This window comes from Branchiostoma belcheri, unplaced genomic scaffold, assembly GCF_001625305.1.
Source record: "Branchiostoma belcheri isolate BF01 breed outbred unplaced genomic scaffold, Haploidv18h27 scaffold5, whole genome shotgun sequence".
In the NCBI taxonomy this organism is placed as follows: Eukaryota; Metazoa; Chordata; class Leptocardii; order Amphioxiformes; family Branchiostomatidae; genus Branchiostoma; species Branchiostoma belcheri.
The window spans coordinates 1,780,262-1,800,729 of record NW_017804131.1 but is presented as its reverse complement, the minus strand read 5'-3'; the positions used below and the strand labels follow the sequence as shown (position 1 = coordinate 1,800,729).

The 20,468-nt window shown below is 41.0% G+C and overlaps 1 protein-coding gene across 1 annotated transcript in view; it reads left to right on the top strand.

Moving 5' to 3' along the window:
• Window positions 1–20,372, top strand: part of LOC109479635 — a 36,608-nt gene extending 16,236 nt beyond the window's left edge. Inside the window, exons 3-6 of the mRNA XM_019781621.1 lie at window positions 2,757–2,969; window positions 12,886–12,957; window positions 14,001–14,183; window positions 20,320–20,372. Coding sequence (XP_019637180.1) covers window positions 2,757–2,969; window positions 12,886–12,957; window positions 14,001–14,183; window positions 20,320–20,372 — 521 coding nt within the window. The remainder of the gene's footprint in view (window positions 1–2,756; window positions 2,970–12,885; window positions 12,958–14,000; window positions 14,184–20,319) is intronic.
• The last annotated feature ends 96 nt before the right edge of the window (window positions 20,373–20,468 follow it).

Below are 20,468 nucleotides of genomic sequence, written 5' to 3'. Positions count from 1 at the left end.
TCATCTTTGACAGGGCAAGAAGGATATACTTGAAAGGTCCAATTCATTTTTAGATCAAAGTATTCAACGGGGATGTGGTTTAATGCTGGGCTGCTCATGCCTTGGGCTTACAGTAAAGACGATATTTGTCAGAATGGTGAAAACAGCTTGTAAGTTGCTCTTAGCGGTACACTTGGCAGATCTAGACATGGTACTTTAGCAGACAGGTCCTTCCTTTTTTATTGTGTTACGCCGCTTTGGAAACGCAGGAACCCGCTAAGAACAGTTTTCATCACCACTCATCGCCTTTCCAAGGGTTCAGAATGACGCATACGGCCTATTAAATTAATTAACATTTTTTCATACTATGTCAACTGATAGTGGTAAGTTAAGATTTTATGCAAAATGTAAAACTATGTACAACACAGAGCGATATCTTAATCTTGCAGACTTCGAACTGCGCTCAGCCATTAGCAAAATTAGAGTTAGCGCCCATCCTTTGGAGATAGAGAGAGGCCGGTATAGAAGGCTATCTGTATGTGAAAGAATTTGTAAATATTGTAATGCAAAGGCTGTGGAAGACGAAATACACTTTATCTCAAATTGTTCCTTTCATAGCAACGCTCGAAATGAGTTAACTATTCAAACTTCTACAATTTATCCCAATTTTACTAAACTTACAGACCAAGAAAAAACTATTCTTCTTTTAACTTCCCAAAACCCGCTAATTTTAGAAAAGGTGGGACATTACGTCTTCCATAGTCTAAAAAAGAGAAGTCAAACCCCTTAGACATAGTTTTAGACATAGCTATAGCTCTAGACAACTACCTTTCATCATGTAGATTTTAGTTATTTTATACTACGTTTCATTGTTCTTTTATGTTTGTAATCTGCAATTAGCCCCCCGGGCATGAATTTGCAATAAACTTCTTCTATTAAACCATCCACAGGGAAACCAGCCTTTAAAACGACTTGTCGTATAATACGTAGACTGTTACATGGGCGACTTAGATATTTTGAGGAATAGCGAGGAGTGCTTGTACAGCTTCTAAGACTCTGTAATTCGTCTAGCGCAGTTAGCGTATCCCTGGTAGACTCATCATCACTGTACTTTCCATTGGCGCGATTTTTTATGCAATACACTTTCCTCTGTTGGAACAAGACCGAAATCACAGTATTGTACATTGGTAAGGATATATTCCAGTTGAGATATGAGGAGAGTTGAGAAATGATATTAGGGTGTCCTTGCTACTGTGTCACATAGCTTAGAGTCATTACAACGAAAAAGGGTTGAATGATTGATGTCTATAATTTGCCGTTCGGCAGATATCTATATCACACATATACAGTACATAGCTCTTGGCTCTTCCTTAATCGTTATGGAGTGCCCATCGGCCATTCACGCGAAGTGACGCGCAAAATGATTGGTACTTAACAGAGACGGCGATAACGTATTGGACGATTCATTTTGTCACAGATGATTATATTTCAGCACCAACTGGATATAACAACCCAAGAGAAGAAGTATGCTTGAGCATAACAAAGTTTTGTGCCAAGAAAAATGTCTTGAGCGACGTATTCAACATAGGCAAAGGACGCTAAGCAATAGATGGTTGTAACATACTATGGGTTACTTGTATTCATTGGATACTTTTAAGCATACGTTCCTAGCTTGGCCGTGGTTTCAAAACAATCAACTTTAGTTAAAAAGGTATTCATATATTTTCCTCGTAGAAGTCCCACTCATTTGTACATTATTAGACTTTTCATAAAAGTACCATAACACACAATTGGCGAAGTCCAGGGTCTATGCTGATACTTGGGCTGCTCGTTTAATAAAAGTAGTTATTGCAACACTTAACAGATATAAGGCATTCATCATATAGACAACGCCTACAATGTATACAATAAAGACATCTTCTCTTCACCGGACATCTGCAATAACTTGTCTATAAACGGACTGTGGAAGATTTTTACGGTAGGAAGATTCCGGATCTCTTAATTGGGGAAGACTTTGCCATGATATATAGAGGCGGAAGCTTTCCTTTTACGGTCTATCCTTTCAAACGATAGTTTGACAAATGCTGGAAATCAACAACAAGAAGTACCCGTTTTATTTGCCCCATGACCTGAATGTGTCAGACGTCATTATTCATTCCTGTGCCTTAATGGTTAAAGATTGACATAAATGTCCCACTGTGTCATAATTATTCAATTTTATCTCAACAGTACAATACCAGGGCCAATTCAGCACAGTTAGGCCAAGTAGGGAAGGTTCATGTCTCATTTTTCATGCAATCTTCTTTTCATGCAATCTTCTTTTCTGTAGATAGACTGCCTCTATTTTTAATGGACCGGCTTATCAATACCTGAAACTTGTTTAATTTCAATCGTCAATGCCGTTATTTTTAATGCGTAGTTCTTTCGAGTTTTTCTTAATCTGTAACACTGTAATTCAGTCAACTTGGCTGCCAATGTGAATAAACAGTATTCTTTAAAAAATCCATTTTGTTTATTTGAATTCACCACAAGTGAGGAAGGGAGGACAAAACAGGTGCATTGACACCTTTAAAAGTTGTCCTTCCCAACACTACAATATAAATACAGATTGCAATATCAAATACAAAACAGATTACAATATTGAACATTAATGATATGAAATACTTCACTACATAAAATATCATACATTAAACATGAAATACTGTACAATGTCATAAAATGCCATACACTGTACACAAAAAAATGGCAAAGATTAAAAACTTTTGTTTTGCTTTCAGCTGACAAGGACGCGAGGGACTCGTCCAACATCGTGGTGATAGTGGGAACGGTGGCCGGGGCGCTGTGGTTCCTCATAGGCGTGGTCCTCATCCTGTTACTATGGAAACGGCGGCGGGACAGGAGAGACAAAGAGCGGTTCGCCTTCTACTACAACATGGGCCGGCGGGAACCCGGGGCGCCTGACGACAAGACCGACTTCCCGACCATACCAGGTATAACTTTCCGTAAATGGTTTCATCAGGTTAGTAATTTAGTATGAAAATTCATCTGAGTTGGTAAAATACATGAAGAAAATTAAACTGTTCTCCAACTCAAAAATGCACCAGAAATTTTCGACTGAATCGCTCAGTCTTCATCAGCTTTATGACCCAAGTGCTGTGGACAAGTGACTTTTAGCCACGTGTGACGTCTGCACTGGGTCAAAGTTCGTCGGAAGTCGGTACCGCCCCCTGTCACGGTTGAGCGAAGGAGGTATGGCCTGATGTAGATGGCTTCTTTCACCCCCCTCGCCAAGGAATCCCGTTCTGTGTCCAAGATCTTAACTCCTTCCAATGATACAGTATGGCCAGGTGACTCTAAATGGAGTCTCTATATGGAGTCTTTTGGAGTTGGAGAACAGTTCAATTTTCGTCAGGTTGGTAAGTTACTGAGTAAAGAGACTTTTTACAGAACCAAGCAAGTCTTTTATTCAGTCGACGTTTCGGTGACCGTCTGTCACCTTCCTCAGGGCAATTCTGACTGGTTCACATTGCACTGCAGCACAGGTGTCGCTGCTATAGATGCATTCCCAAACGTGGTTACAGGGAACTGCATCTACAATGCGGTCCCAAACGTACAGGTATAAATTAAATACCCTCAAACACAAATATTCCATTACGCCTTTCGTCATCTGAACTTCAAAAATGTAAATAACCATGAACTCTACATGACCCACCCCTGTTGAAAGGTGGCATTAGTATATTTATGTTATTGATGACATTTAATGTTCTTAGCGTGCAGCTATTTCTCATCTGCTCTATCTAATACAACGTTGCAAGTTGAAAGAGTAGTTTGATGATGGAGTAATTGCTTTTATGCTGACCCCTGCTGGTGAAATTATACCTCAGGTCCCAGCGTATAAAACACACATTTCCTGATGTTAACCTTGCTGGGAAGACTATTTCTCTGAACCCGCGGGTATCACGGAGCCAATTACATCTGATGAGTGAACATCAGACGCGTGTCTGGCTCGCAGTCCAAGGTCTGAATACTCGAAAAGGTCATTTCGCAGCATCGGATTCTCTTTGATATGTAGCCGCCATTTCCCTGTTTCCTAACAGACAGATTGGGAGGGAGAACTGACTATATAATGCCCTTGGAGAGAGAATAAATCCGAAGCTGGAAGTATTGATAGTCTTTTCCGTCAGCTCGTGCTTTACAGAGCTGGCAACGTACCAACTACTAAAGCTGCATTCTTCAAGTCTGGTAGAAAAACGTTAACAACATCACTTTTGTGACTACCAGCCAAGTATAAGTAGACAACGTAACGAATTTGGATAAAAACCTATTGGCAGAAAGAGTAATAGTACTCATGTGAAGACCATAGTCTTCATTTGTTTTAATGCATTGTACGTAGACGGTCAAATAAATCATGCCTTCCTCAGACAGCCATTAAAACTGTAAGAAACCGATACTTTAAGAAGATACGTGCCTGTTTATTACACAGAGGGCCTGATTACGTCTCAGGAAAACCAAGACGACATCCTTCATGCGTACTTTTTAATCAGAGAGCGAAGCTAGGACAGACTCAGGTTGCATGAGTGATGTCCTAATTTCCTAACGTTCATCTGACATAGATCTAATGACAATTAACTAGGCCTTATAGAAAATCCCAATGTCTTATCTTACATTCCTGTGATATCGTAATGAACGAGGCACGAAAAACAAATAGCTATTTTTCGTACACGTAGAGACAAGGAGCAACATCAACCAGTATTCTGAACTGATGCTTCTAGTTTGTGCCTGAGACAGTTAAAATGACATTGTCGGCCATTCCAATGTCAAACTGTGGCCATGAAAAACGTTCCTACACTTGGTATCGACTGAGTGCCCGATGGCGGTATAAATGGGTAAGTCTTATTACCCATAACATAAGCCTGTGTGTGCTTTAAACAGCGGGTCGATGATATTTGGAAACAACGACGTCAAACAAAATCCCAGCATAAGCGTCGTCTCATTTATATTGGCATTCGCCTCAGCCAGAAAGCTGGGTTAGACTAGCCTCCAGTTATACGTGGAAGTTTTTATTGTCTTTCCGATACAATCTTTACATCCGTACTTCGAATTCGGAAAATTCCGCGTTGACCAATTTTATGCAGCGTTGTTGAATAGCCGGTCAAGGTCTAAAGCTATGTTTAGAATCTTATGTATGAATGCAGGTAATCGTCAAATAACATATGACAATTTGAATCTAAATTTTACCCGCAAGGTGCCATCATGCACAATCATCTTGGTGATTTGAAGAAAAATATTTGTCTGCACGGAAGCTATCATTTGTTCCGTGACATCTACGAAGGGTTCACCAGCGAACGATATATCAGGAACGGTACTGAGTTATCTTCTAGCGAACGCTGTGAGCATATGCACTGATAAAGCCTACCAACACCCTTGGCGCCGTGCAACTAGTAACTTTACTAGTGAGTTCCTCCTTATTGGCTTCAGATATGTTTGATTTATACCCCAGCTTCTGTAGCCTACAGCCGAACAAGTCCTAACAAAGTCCCAGAAGAACCCACACAAGGAAAGGCTACAACATGAAACAATCCTCAGGATTACCCTAAACTACCTTGGAGAGTTGCCGGATCCGGCCAAATCTCCCAAAGCCAATAATAAGGCCGACCTCTCGTCTCCCTGGTCTTATTTTCCAGACGCTCAAGGATATCTCGAGACGTCTTCTGTTTTCCAAAGTGAGCTGTAGAATTCATGTGGAATCTCAGGAATATCTCACGTCCTCGATGATCTTCACTGACACGCCATTAGCTACTGTCTACCTCATCCTCTGAGATTTCCTGAATCTAAACGTTGTTGTCGTTTTTTTCCTGACACTTTGACGTTAGGTGGCGTCTGTTGGGTCCATGCTCTGCATGGCGTCGGTAAATAAAATAGAATAAAATAAAGTGTTTTATATGTACATATTCTGTTAACCACTTGAGGACGGCCAAGGACGGCCTCTTTGGAGCCATAACTATTTCTGTCGCAAGTTAAAAGGTGGTGTTTTTTTTTCAATAGACAGGCAATCAACGCACTGCATTTGTCTGATTTTCTTGATGAGGGTTTCCTTTAGATGGTAATTAGCCAATCAACAGGGTTCAAACTTCCGTTAAATTGGAGGGTATTAATCAAAAGAGGAACCGGCAGCGAAGCGTGGCATGTTACTCCTTTGTACCGACGGCGGGCCAATTAAGGTTTGGAGATCTTAAAGAAATTAATGGAATGGGTCTCGATAATTACCCGGACCATCAAATGAGAAAATAATGACATCTTTGCGTTTTTTTGATTACCGATGCTGATTTGAAAGAAACAAGATCTAGCTAAAGATGATAGAAGATTAACTAAATAGCCATGATGTTGGGAGGACGAATTTGGGTTATGTGCATGAATATGGGTTATAACATTATCACATAGTAATATATATAGTCTACGAGTCTTATACGAATTGTTTTGATCTGTTTTGTTTGTTGAAGCAGAAATCAGCTGAATATATATGAGTATATACACTTTATATGTGATAACACTAATGGTATTTTCTCTTGCAGTTTTGTATCATGCATGACGACATTTTCCTTCCGATAGAGCCCACCATGCCATGAAAGCTAGCGCCTTATCATATTGTGCTTTAGCGCGTGGTCTTTAAATGGCCTTTTCAAAAGGTCAAAAGATTTGAAACGAGAACTGTTGGCTTTCATCAAATGGTCATGGTCATGAGAAATGTCGGGGTCACTTTTGATGACACAAGCGAAAGGGTTTGGAGAGAATGGTCTCAGTGGCCCCATTGATTATCCAGACCTGATCATCTTCAGTTGTCACATTACGAATGGAGACATGATCAATGCCATGGGATTCAAGTGACGTAGATAACTGGCTATATTAACGTATTTATACACTTTGTATCCATTCAAAAAGTTTACAAAGCAAAAAGACTCTTCTTACCTCTCCAGATCTTTTATTCAGCCGACGTTTCGGTTACTCAGTGACTTACCAACCTGATGAAAATATTCACTGAGGGGACAGAAGTTTCCAAACATGCATGCAAACCATATAGGCACGATTACTAATAAGCAACTTGTGTATTTCTTAATTATATGCCCATATTATTATGAACAAAACACCAAAATGCTGCATGTATATGAGGAAACCTCATCTTTGTACATACTCCATATTGCGCTGATTCTATTTTGCCATACAAACTTTCAGGCAAATCTATGCCATTCTTCACCATGGGAGCCAATTTACCATAAAGCATCCGCGGCTTAAACAGGGGGAGAAAGTCGTCACGGGTTCATAAATCTTGCTTAGGTCTTCCCCAATTGCCTTCCTTATGGACGGGATGATTCTATAGCCGAGGCAATGAGCAATCGATCTAATCTGGAGACATCCCGTGTGAGGGGACAATCAAAATAAAGAAACAACTCTGGTACCCATCAACAATGTAGTGTTTGATCCAATCTCGCCTGATATCACTGGCAGTAAATGTATGACCCTCGTGTCAGGTATTCCTGCACATTTATTCCAGTGTACATATCTAGTCCTAAAGTTTGTGACTTTTTCATCGATCATCGTTGAACAAGTTTGAAGTACTCTTCATTCTCTCAGCAGACTCAGACCACCTAATCTAATAAAAAGAAGATTGCCCCTAGCTATTTAGCTGAACCCAGATTACATTCCAATCGAAATGGAACGTATCCAATCGTCTCCATGGACGACCATGTCATCGATTTCGGCCCTATCTTTTGTTCTTCATTTGTCTGTAAAGGATATTTCAAAAGAGATCACACATGATGTTAAAGGAGCTTCTAGGTCAACCCATTGTGTAGATGTGAAATACAATTCATTTTCTCATCTGGCCGGGAAGCAATGGCGCCATATTGACAAGAGTCGATATCCATTCGGACACCCGAGTAGAAAATGCCGTGATAGGCTCTGACCACAGACTAAAGGCAGTGGACTTGGGAGTTTTAATACAAGGACTACACAAAACAAGACGCAGTTCCAGGCTAATACATTCATACACTTCGTCTTCTTTTAAATAGAAACCTATCTCAGATTCAAAAGGCCACATCTTCTGTGACCGCACTGCCTACAGAACCCTACCTAGGACACAACGTCATTTATATGCTGGCCATGTAATGGGACCGCGTCTTCATACAAGTAAGATAAAGTGACACCAAGGCCAGAAACATTATCAATGGGTCTATTAAGTGCACTGGAGGATTTCCATTGGATACGTATATGCAATTTCACACACCGTAAGTGGTGCGCGAAACGGCTGCTGCCATCCAGGAAACAACGTGACTGTCACGTTCTCTTCCCCAGAGCAAATAAAATGGACAATTCTGCGGCTTCTTACTGTCATATAAAACACCGTTAGTCTTCGCAATTATTACAATCTACGGTGGCACAAAACCGCGATGTTTATTTGTGTTTTGCTTCATTAGTTGCACCTATAGATCTGCATCTCTCTACACGGTGCACCTGCAAAGAGGAAAATTGGACCTGCCGTCTGAATTAGTATGTCTCCATCTGTCTCTGTCAACAGGCAAAGAGTGGGCCTTTCTGCTTAAGCAACCTCACCTGTTAACAAGAGCCATGTTGTTACTGATAACTGGAGGAAATATGAGAAGGCGGTAAGATCTCGCCTCGGGGTATTCAGCAGGGGTTGTACCGTGACTAAGTTGGTAAAGCCATTCAGTTTGAATGGGCATGTATGCCTCTATGAGAAGTCTTGTTCAGCCTGAAATTAGAACTGACATGTTTTGACGCACGTGGGTATCACTCATGTTGAAGTCAAAACACTTGTGACTATTCTTTCTTTATTTCTTTATTTCAGGCATGAAACAATAGTTAAGGCGTTGTAACTTTCCGGTACACTAGCACAGATTTTCCAATAACTCAAGCAGAAAAATGCCTCTTTCCAAGAATAACAATGTCTTCTTCTTGTTGCGTATGCCCTAAGATAATTAACCTTAGTATCCAGCAACTTTCTAATTTTCTTTCCTATATTGGCACTACAGATAACGTCTTTATGAGTTGATTCGAAAGACCAACCCTGAAAGTAGATCAGGTACCGCCGGACTAAACTAATTATCTTCGATCTGGAACGTCATATTTGACGTCACAGACGTGGTGTATGACGGTTCTGGAAATAGATGATCTTGTTATTCGAATAAATAGATAATGTACAACGATACAATGTCAGCTCTCTTTAGTTATAGATCGTAGGTCAGAACTCCTGGATGTTCTAGCATAACTTATAACAAGGGACGCCAGACCATACGATGTCTAGCAATACAATACGTTCTTTGTTTTGAACGCAAGAGATTCTTCAAATCACTGAGATACTATGGGACGGCGGAATTGAAATTGATGACAGTGTTGACCTTTCCTCGTTGTAAATCAACCTGAACGTGCCACGCTGTGGACAAGATAGATAAGCCATTCCATCAGCACATACCGTAGACGGCAGGCTTACTCGTTTACGCTCTATCTGGTCCATTAGTCTTCATTACGTCCGTCCCTTGCCGTCTCAACTTTTCAACAACTCTTTAAAGCCCGTGTCACACATAGCCGAATGTGGCCTCCCGAACACTAGCCGAACTCCCTCCAGCCATGGTCGGGAGCAAGGCCGGCTACTCAATCTTCGGCTACTCGGTGTTTCAAAATGTTTCAAACATTCAGGTGTGGATGGCAGATTTGGACATGACTGGCTTCTGGTTTGCTGGTGCGTGGTCGGCAGTCACATTTGACTCAAATTTTACTTAAATTCGATTCGATTAGTATAGAAAGGTAGGCGTGGCCTAAATCTGATCAGACTGCTCCTGCACTTCAGCCAACCTTGGGGTGGGATGTTCTGAATGTGTGAGATGGACAACTGGCTAGGAGATACTATTGAAACTGCAACAATAGGGCTACTTCTTAGTGAGAATAGCACTATGTCAAACTAACTGACTAAGTCTTTTATTTCTAATACACTTATAAATACGAGCAGAGTCTTCTCTCAAACACCTTAAACTTTTTACTAGCTGTTGGCACATTGTAGATAATGCATGACACATGATGAATCATTAAACAGCCAATAGATCTCGCGATAAGACGGAAACTTTTTGCTCAGAGTTATAGCGTGTGGTTTACAAGGCTGACCTTCGAAGGAAATAAGGCATCTGAGGTGCGCAGCATCATCCACTCTTACATCTATCGCGCTCACAAATCATGTATTCAAGACATATCCATGATAAAAGCATTGTGACATTATAAGTTTTCTGTTTTGATTTTATGACGAGATTTAAAACAGTCGGATGATGGTGCAGCATCGAAATTTCATAATCCTTTTACAAATATACATACATAATGACGTTGGCTAAGGGTATAAACTGTAACCCACGTGTGTTAACATTAGAATCACACTGCAATTTATGTGTTACTAATTATCTGTACATGGCTAACGAATTGCTTAAATGCATCGTTAAAGTATCTTCCTTAACTGGTAATCTCTATTCCGTGCCATTTTATGATTAGCTATTCCCGCGTTCGTGCTTTATGGTCTTAAAGTCATACAAATTATACAGTCTACATGCTGTATAAATGATCATGAATTTGATTAGCTAAGGTAGGTTATCATTCAAAGTATTACAGCAACAGTGCTGTGTTTTTTAACATTGATTGTCTGTTAGATATCTGGGGCTGCAGGTGTTTCCTTCGACTCGGGGATGATAAGCACCTTCGTTGTTCAACATCTGGTCCGTCTGCTTTAACTATCTGATGGGTGTCTAGACTGCAGATGAATCGGAGAATTTGTATTTGAATAAAACCGGCATTCCCTGTGGAAATGTACACAATACCATCCATGCGTCTTCCACTTCCCTCAGTCTAGTATGGTCTTGAATTGTACAAATTATGTTTAGGTGAAATTACAGCGTGTGCCTCACAGCGAGCTGAGGGTGTTTGTCCAACCATGTACCAGTACATTTTGCATTCGACACTGATCTCCTTATGCAATGCGTGGCCTATCCGCATTTCATTAGTAATCATATAACTTGCTTCATAAACAGACTTATTTCGTCGTATATTTTGTTTTATCCCCCATGCATTCTCTTTTGCGGAACGGAGTTGTGCAGTTAACTGAATAGATGACAGATCTGTACACTTAGACAGATCTTAGAAGATCTATAGTCATGTTACAGTGTATTTACATGAACGAATAGGCATGCTACGACTTTGACAAATTATAATGAAACGTAATCCTTACAGCCTGGCATCGTATAAATCAAGCATGCACGCCGCAAAAATGCATAACACCATTTGTTGTATGAATAATTTCTCACCGTTCGAATCGGGTTATTTTACAAGCAGACACAATCAGGTGTGATTTATAATAGTCTCTCCTTGTTAGGCTTACTGTAATCTATGGTGACCTTGTATGGTTTGAGCGCTGAGAACGCCTCAATTGTACTAGTAGTGGTCATATATACCTGAATAGAGATGCAAGCGAAAAGAATATTACTTTTAAAAGTACATTATTTGCTTAGCCCTTACTCATCTTTAAGTTCCATGGGTTCTATCTGCATTGCAATAATTACTAGTACAGGAAATTCGGTACTGCAAACGTTTACTCAATTCATGCTTTTCTGAGATTTCGATATTTTCTAGCATAAGACAAGATAAGACAAACTTTCGGCTCCTCTGAACCACCTAAAGTGTTTTGGATGCGTCTGAGAGTTTGAAGAGTCGTTGATGTGTGCAAGAATTTGATAAGAGCCGCTGGATTGACATTGTGTTGCACGCCTTTATTGATTTGCTGATGAGACGCTGAAGGAGTGACATAAAACTAAGATCATCCCTCATGTGGGACTTAAGTCTGCTTGTCCATAGAGATAAGGAGTAAGACAGTTCCTTGGGGGACCTTGACGAATACCCGAGCGAGACAGACTCCATCAAGCGCATGATTATGATAACGGCAACCATTTGCAAACTTTTGGGTCAGGACTACAGGCAGATACAGTGAAAATGTCCAATTCCCGCTGGAATATGTTGACGTTTTGTGAGGGTTAAGAAGGCTTAAGCTGAACAAGGAACCCGCCCACGTTACTCTGGGTAATAGGTTCTACCAGGCTAGGACAGGAACCCATAAATTCTGGGCTTAAAGGATCTGCGCACTCCCAAAGTAGCATTCAACTTCGTTTATACGACAGCTTCATCTATGTTTGCAAAAGCGCCAAACTTAGTTTCCGTACCTATCAGAGGTCTGGATCTCTCAGGGTAGTCAAATCTTTATGTGGAAACACCATGCTACCAGTTAATACTTTGTTGTGCTGGTAATAACGTTCCCCTCTGGTAAAAGTTAAAGTTCAACAAGACATGAGTTAACACTGATAGTGATGTTGACTTTCTCCATCATTGATATGACGAAAATCATGACAAAATATTATCATTAGTGTGAACAAATGTGCCATTGTACCATATCCTGTATGGTACTGTTTGGTGTATCCTGATGTCCATTTATGAGTCAAGGTACTTTTTTAAAAAAATCAGGGTTTAGTCGACTAGCCGAGCCTATCTTTCACCCTCTCACCCGCTGTTGTTTTGACGCATACTCCAGAAATGAATCCACTCTGGTCCATGCTACAGTTGCAAGAAAAATTGAGATACATGAAGGGATTTACGTTCACGTAAAACATAGATGAAATTCCGGGTCCATAAGCCCCCATGTCAGTCATCCCGCCGTTTGGACATCCAGATAAGTAGATTGCGACGAGCCATCCTCCACCGGACGGCGTTAGATGATGGTCGTCTTGGCTTTTATCTAGAGCCTCCAGTGGTATTTCATCTGTATTCAATTAACGTAACTGCCGCACAATCTCCCCTTTTTCTTCGCAGTCAAACCACGTGAGGGAACGCTGACAGGAAACGCGGGGATCCCGACGATGAGAAGAGCGGCCGATAAAAGAGGTAATATCCGCGGTTCTCGGAAGTTTGTACATCCCATCCTCGATAACGGAAACTTTACGGCGTTGTCGTTACCTTTTTTTCAATTTACTGGTTGAGCATACTACATACTCATCACCTACAACTTGAAATGCATCTTTTCTCTGTATGTTTCGTACAAAACATTGGATATAGACACTACGTTGATTTTTTTTCTCTTAAATTCTGAACTATTGATACCTACTAAACATGTGAAGCGTGCGTTGCATTTTCTCCAGCCTACATTAAACAGCAGGAAGCGATAGAAACGTATCCGAAACAGCAAACGTTATCCCCATCAGACACTGCCATCAGGCAAATCCGAGCATCAACCATGACCGCGTCATAAGCTCAGATCTAGCACAGAACCAATAAAGTTTCGGTGTTCTTCAGTCCTAATCATTGCACCGTGTGCCCAGATAAGGAAGTAGCGCCAACGTAACCTGTCGCAACTGTGAGACAGTTCCATTACACTCCAGACCCTTATTTAAAGCCTGTGGGGCTTCATCAGGACGGGTCAGACCAAGATGGATCTTTCTGACTTTATCTCGGCTTGACCAGCATGCCAAAGGTCGCCTGCAGGTAGAATTGTTATGGCGAAGAAAAGACAGAAATATTGATTTTGGTGGGGTTAAAGATGCCGTTCGGGATATGTCCGTTTTTATTATAACGCCAAATCCTTGGGGGTGTTTCTTTCCAAGGCAATGATCCTTAAAAGCTCTTTTACAATATGTCGTGATAAGCGTTATACACACAATTTTCAAATTCAATTGTCTTCTACATATATGATAACATGATATGATTATAAGAGTCAATATAAAGTGAACAGAACGTTAAGTTGGAAAATCTGCTATCTATTGTTTGGAAGTTTGGTACTTTTTTTTAACATAATCATTCTAGCATGACTGTGGCAGATGTTGTTTTATTTATCAACAGCTTGTGGCACGTTGATCCCAAACACACACGTTTCCGCCAGTAATGATCTACAGACACCTCCTGATGGGATTTACGTTGTTGTCTCTCCTTAGGCAGGCGCTACGCCAGGGTCATGTACCCGTACCTCGCACAGGAAGGCAACGAGCTCTGCCTTGAGGTGGACGATGTCATAGAGGTTCTGGAAGGGGACAGCGGAGGGTGGTGCCTTGGCTATCTGGGTGGCGACGTGGGACTCTTCCCCTCCAATTATGTCAAGTTCCTCTCGTCAAATGAGGGTAGGCCACATGTCTGCACGTGTAGTAGACATAGAGAAAAACTCACCGTTGAAGATGTAAGAGGACCACAGTGTAGTGTATGCTCGGAAGCTCATATTTGCCTTGAAACCGAATACTTATAGGTGTACTTTTCTTAGATATCATTTCAAAAGCTTGAATGGATGTGCAGCAAGTTATATACGTGAGTTATGAGATTACTAAACATGTTATTCTCGTCATGATATGACCGATTCCCCAGTATTTATGCCCGCACCTGTTCTTCCATGATTATTTTGTGGCTTTGTTACGATAATTTGATAGCGGAAACGTGCAGTTATTCATGTTAATGTCCATTAAATTTGTTTCCAACATTTTCACTGTGTTTTTGTTTCTTTCTTTAGTTCGTAACGCCAAGTAAGTGTCATAAATCCCTTTACATCGATTCTTATTTGTCTACCTCTTATAAATAAGAGGCGCGACCGCAGCACTCAACGTAAATTGACTCATTTTATCAACCATTAACATGACGAAATCGCTCCGTTTTCCTTGTGTGTTTGATCCCAACAACCGCACCTCAGGGATAACAGCATCTTTTATGGTTATTATCACCACTTCGATTATCCAATTTGGTTTCATAAGCATCCATCAGAAATGACTTTTCCCAATCAATTCTCTGTGCAGGTGGGACGACACTCTTCCCTTTCGCACACATTTTCTACCTCTTTACTTTGATCAATGGGATGTACCCTTTGATGTGTCAAGCATTAGCCATTACCAGAACACGTAGATCTACATTTTCCTCTGACAAGGGCCTGTATGCCACTTGTGTGCCAAAGAAATGACCTCCTTTTTATACAGGCTCTCTGTACTTCTGATAAAAGGTAGCGTTTCATAAGAATGGAATCAATTTTTGCCGTGGATGATATATTGCCTGTCAGCTGAGTGCATACACCGTTACTTTGCGTCTTGTTCACATTTATTTGCTCGACAGACGGGATACTAGAGGATCAACTGCTAATGGTATAAACAGCTTACATGTACAGCAGGAAGTGTATATGCAGAACAACAAACTGACAACAACTACATCAAGAAACTCCTGAAGAAATTCATACATGTAATCTGTACAGTAACATTTCCATTAATCGTACACCAGTACTACAGCTCCCAAAATGAAAATATTGTATTTTTGGATGGATGTGGATAAATTATTTTACATGGAAAAGCGTCAGTATTGCCGAAAGCTTTACATAAGCGTGGTCTTGACAGATACTGGCATTGGGCGTGGCCACTTGCCAAACGGACATGCATGCAGAAGGAAATCATCGCTAAGAAAGTGTAAAGCAAATTTCTTCCTCATTCAAGCATGACCTCTGTTGCAGATAACAAACTAAATAATACGTCCCTATGTAGGAAAAAAGCCTTTGATGGCATCTTGCCATCACTGATTGCAAATGATGATTTCCCGATACTGACTAGCAAGTCAAAACTTTCAGTCTTGAAATTGACCACTTTTGTGTGTGCGTTCCACCTTTCTTACAAATGCGAGCTTCCCTTTGAAGGAGCTGTTATCTGTTGGCATGTCTCCCAGCCTACTCTCCTTGGACGAATGGTGCCGAAGTACTTAAAGGTGTAAGGCGGTGATTAGCACCTTGCGGGTATGTAATCTAGATTATTACATCCGTCCCTACGGATGAACGAGTATCACCAAATGGTTTATCTCCGCAAGAAACTTCTTTCAGCTCATTCCCTTGACGGGTTTATAAGGATCTACTTTACTAGACACAGCATTATAATGGATTTATAGTAACTGATGCAGCGGCCTTCAGATGTAACATCCGTAGTTACTTCAGAGATTATTTTGGAAGGTTTACATTGGGAATACTGCATTATTGATGCGCCTAAAAGCGAGGATAATGTCAGGTAGCAATTACAACGTGGGGAGCGAAGGTTACGTCTCCCGTGACCATCTCGGCACGTCAGCTTCATCTAATGGCTCGCACGGACTTTTTGGCAAGCGGTTGTCTTGTGTGCCTTGGGAGAGAGTGCAGAAAAGAACAACAATCCATCACCTGTCAAACCTTGACTACCTGGCTGTGACTCCAGGACTCGTCCCCCGCTCTCATGTTGTGTGGAAGTGTAGATGAAAGCTTTGGGTGGCACAAGCAACAGAGGAGAAAAGGAAACTGTGCGGATATCAAAAGAAAACTAGAGAGAAAAAGTAGAAAGACGCTAACATCAAGTGAACGATGTCAGACAGGAATGACTGTTATAAGGCTCTGCGTGCCATCCTTTGATCATACAGGATAAAGTAGAGTCTAAAAGCGTTGTACACAAAGGCGCGCGATATATAGCTTAGCGGCACTTTCTAACAGAAGTTTTCACTGACAGAAGCTCATAGTCTTAAATCAATAAGTCATTTCACGGTGTGAATAAATTGTCCAACTAGCACTACGTCTACTCGTTCACATTGGTTGCTGAACTTGGTGATAAAATCACAGTCTCTTGTCGCCTGTAGCTGCGGTGTAAGCACTTTCATGATTTACACAGACGAGAGGTTTGGCCACTCATCCGAGATATGTTTGTATGATAAGACTAAAATGAACCTTTCCTTTTTATCGTTCCGTAAGGTAGCCACTTATTTTCAAATAGGGTTCTCGCTCAATGTTATCTCGCACGGTGCACTGTGTCTATTCCTTGGCGTGACTCAAGTTGTAGGTGAAGATAACTTTATCATCGTCAGTACACTGACAGCGCTTCCGGCCGTGCAACAACGACCGTGCTTCCCGCACCTCAAAAAGCCGCTGTGATCAGCATTTTCATAAGCCTGGTAATTCCTTTCACGCCAAAAGTTTCGTACACTTCGCACGGCAAGTACCGTACGTTGTCGGAATATCTTGCGGTCAGATTCCAGACCTCCTATTTATGAGTTATCATATCATAGTCAGCATGATTTTATCTTTGGCTTCATAGCACAATCATGGCCTAACCACCAATTCGTTATCAGCTATGTAATCTAGACAATATTTCTGTCAAGTGAGGAGCCTGTGTTGCGATGTGCACGATAGGGCGGTAGGCCTTGAAGTCGAGCTTGCGTGCGTGTAAACATGACTCCGGGCAGGTAACAGCAGGAGGCCATGTCGTCCCTAACTTTACCTTTCCGATATGTAGGGAGGATGGAAGGGGTACAAACGAGCGGTAAATAGCTGTTCAATGGAGTGGAAGAAAATACAGGTTCTAGCTCAACACGTGTAATTGATAACGATTTTATGACATGGTGGGGGTAATACTAGTATGCTAGACAGTCTCATGCAGCGCCGCCAACGGCAGCAATTGTAGGTGCAGCTTGACAAGTAAAGCCCGCTACCTTTAAACCTGACAATGTATTCCTTTTGAAAATCTGCATACTAGTATGAATGAAGGGTAGAACTATCTAGTGTGACCATGAATTACGCATTAAAACTATAATTACCAAAGTTCAGTCATTCTAGTTGTGTGCTAGTTGGCACCTTTGGAACACGCTGTATGTGGTCTAAATCTTAAAGGCGTACCGCCGCGAAGATTTGAAAGACTTCTTGAGGATCAAGGAAAGATCTGAACGTCAGGCGCGTGATCTCATTAAGGGACTGCCGACCTATTCTCTGTAACTAATCAGTTACGTTGTAGGTAAGGTGCGTCGGTGGCTATGACGTCATGGAATACATGCGAGGTGATTTCAATTTAATGGTTACGCTATTTGATGGTTTAGCTTTGACCTTGGGCGCATATAGTTTTAGATGGGAAGGTCAATCCCTTTGAAGTCTTCAGACAAAAAACATGCCTTTTGCACGGGTCAGCTAAAATTGGAGTCAGAACGATATGATAGCCAAATGTTTAGCGTTTTTCATTTTAGAGACACCCTTCGCAGACTCGAAAACACTAAAAAGCATAACAGACTAATAAGCAAGCATAAACACCCTCATGGGAAGATCAATCGTACAATGCATCGGCAAATTAGGAGAGGCAACTCAAGTTTTCATAGAAACACATCACATTTGTCAATACTAAACTATGCTGCATTTCAAATAGAAGTTTAATTCTCAAACCATCAGTATGGCATCGGAACGGTCTGTATTCTCTTCAGAAGAATACTCAGCTTTACTGATGAATTTTATTGCCTTATGCATGAAATCTTTGGAAATCTTTCGACGTTTTCACATATTCACGCATCCTTTACCGTATTTTCCTCAAGGCCCCATTCTATTGACATACATCCAATAACCTACTTCTGTCTAGACTGAACGCCCACGGTCTTCAGGATCGACTGCTAGTTCAATTCCAATTACCTAAAAATTGATTCTCTCCAACGTTAAAAGACGAAAAACGTAACAGTTTTGGTGATATATATGTAGGAACTCTTGTCGATAACATTACATCAGAAGAAGGGCAGCTGTGTCGAAATATATCGGATTTTGGTTGCTATGAGAAGGGTTTGTATTAATACTTTGACCACCATTAAAGTCGATCTATTGTCAGAGAAATGCTGTAGCGGATACAAACCAACAAAGAGAGGAATTTGTGGTGTGTACAGTAAGGACATATGGATAACATCATGTACTGAAATATTAAAACGACTTTGACTGATCACAGAACTTTCTCTGACAATGGAATTAAAACAATTGTCTACTAGTTCGTAAAATCGTTTTGGACAAGATAATTGTACGCATTATCAATGAAAAATGAGAAGTCTAAAAGTCTTCTGTTATTTTGTCGTATTTCAGGCCAACCGCAGCAGTTTTCTAGGTCGAAATATTTTATAAGACCCCATTACAGTAGAAAGGAAATTCTATAATTTAATACACAATTTAAGACAAAACATAAATGTTGAGCAAATTCAGATTCCCGAAGAGACACCGGGCCTTTCTGACGAAAGATAAAAAATATGTAAAAAAAAGAATGAAAGAAAAATGACACAGATACTGCAACTCCTTTATAAGATTGTATCTTTTTATATCAATTTTTCGCTGGTAAGTAACCACTGGCCTTGTTGTTAAATACCACGATATCTTACAACATTCATCCTGGTTACATATGCTGCTGCACGAACTTCCAGCTTACAGTTAAGTTACACTGCAAGAACACAGATTCTTCCAGCTTACACCGTGCAAACTTGATAGACCGATTTGCCATAATACACAGACTTAGGGGATTAAGGAAAGTGCCTTTTATCAGCGTTTACCCAACAAATCGACGTCTGTCTTTCTTCACGTTTCGATCCACGACAACTCTTTTGTAAGTTCATTGGCTTTTGTCAGGGCCATACAACATCGGATATATGAGAGGAGACATTTTGAACTTTTGCCAGTACAATTATTGTGTGCAGTAAGGCTTTACAGTGGAATTGGGAACAATGAGTGAGCACCAATCATAGACATGTACAATGCCAAGATCAAGTTCAAAAGGGTCCCATCTTCGTGTGAACGTCCAGAATCGTCTGGGCTTTTACCACGCTTGTGATTTAAGCCAGACGTCCCAACAGTGACTTAATTATTAATGACCGTTCAAAAACCTCTTATACTAGAAAATAGGCAATTTACAACAAATCATAAAAGGTGGCTGTCAAACTGCTCGTAATTGTCTTGGAGCAGGAGCCACCCACAACGTTCACCTGGCTAAAGCCTAATGTCCTTTTATGTGGGGTGTGAGACTTGTCCCTAACAGCTATGTGAGCGCTTTGATGCTTCAGATCATATTCGGATTACATTCTTGTACCTGGTCATTTCGCTGTCAATTTGCATCAACGTCACGTTTGGCTTTCTTTCATTGTCACGTTTTAGTTCGTTCAGTGAGATTCTCGTTTTATGACGTGACTCGTAGTTAGTGCCATTGGCACTATCCTCAGCACCCTCTAGAGTGTAAAACATAAATGTGAATTATGTTCACGAGGTACGCTGATGAGCAAAAGTGGCATTGTAAGGCTGAGCGTTAGACTAAAACGAATGGCCCTTCCTCCATTATCTCCGACGGTTGAGTCTGAGACCACATAATATGACAGGTCTCACCGGAGGTCCATGACGGCCGTCCCTTTGTTTGCAGGATTAAGGCTGGCGCCACTAGGCGCTCCAGTCAAGAATGAACGACTCTTATCAATAATTAAGGCCATTTTCCCTTTCTCTTTCAGCCGTCAAAATGGAGGAGTGTGACGGAAAACCACCAACCAAGAGGACTAAATAGGGCGGGACAGGAGATGGTTTGATTCATGAGGTCAGCGGGGGACACCTTCTGATTCAGTGCTTCCGACGAAATCTCGCGAGAGTTGATAACTCTCTG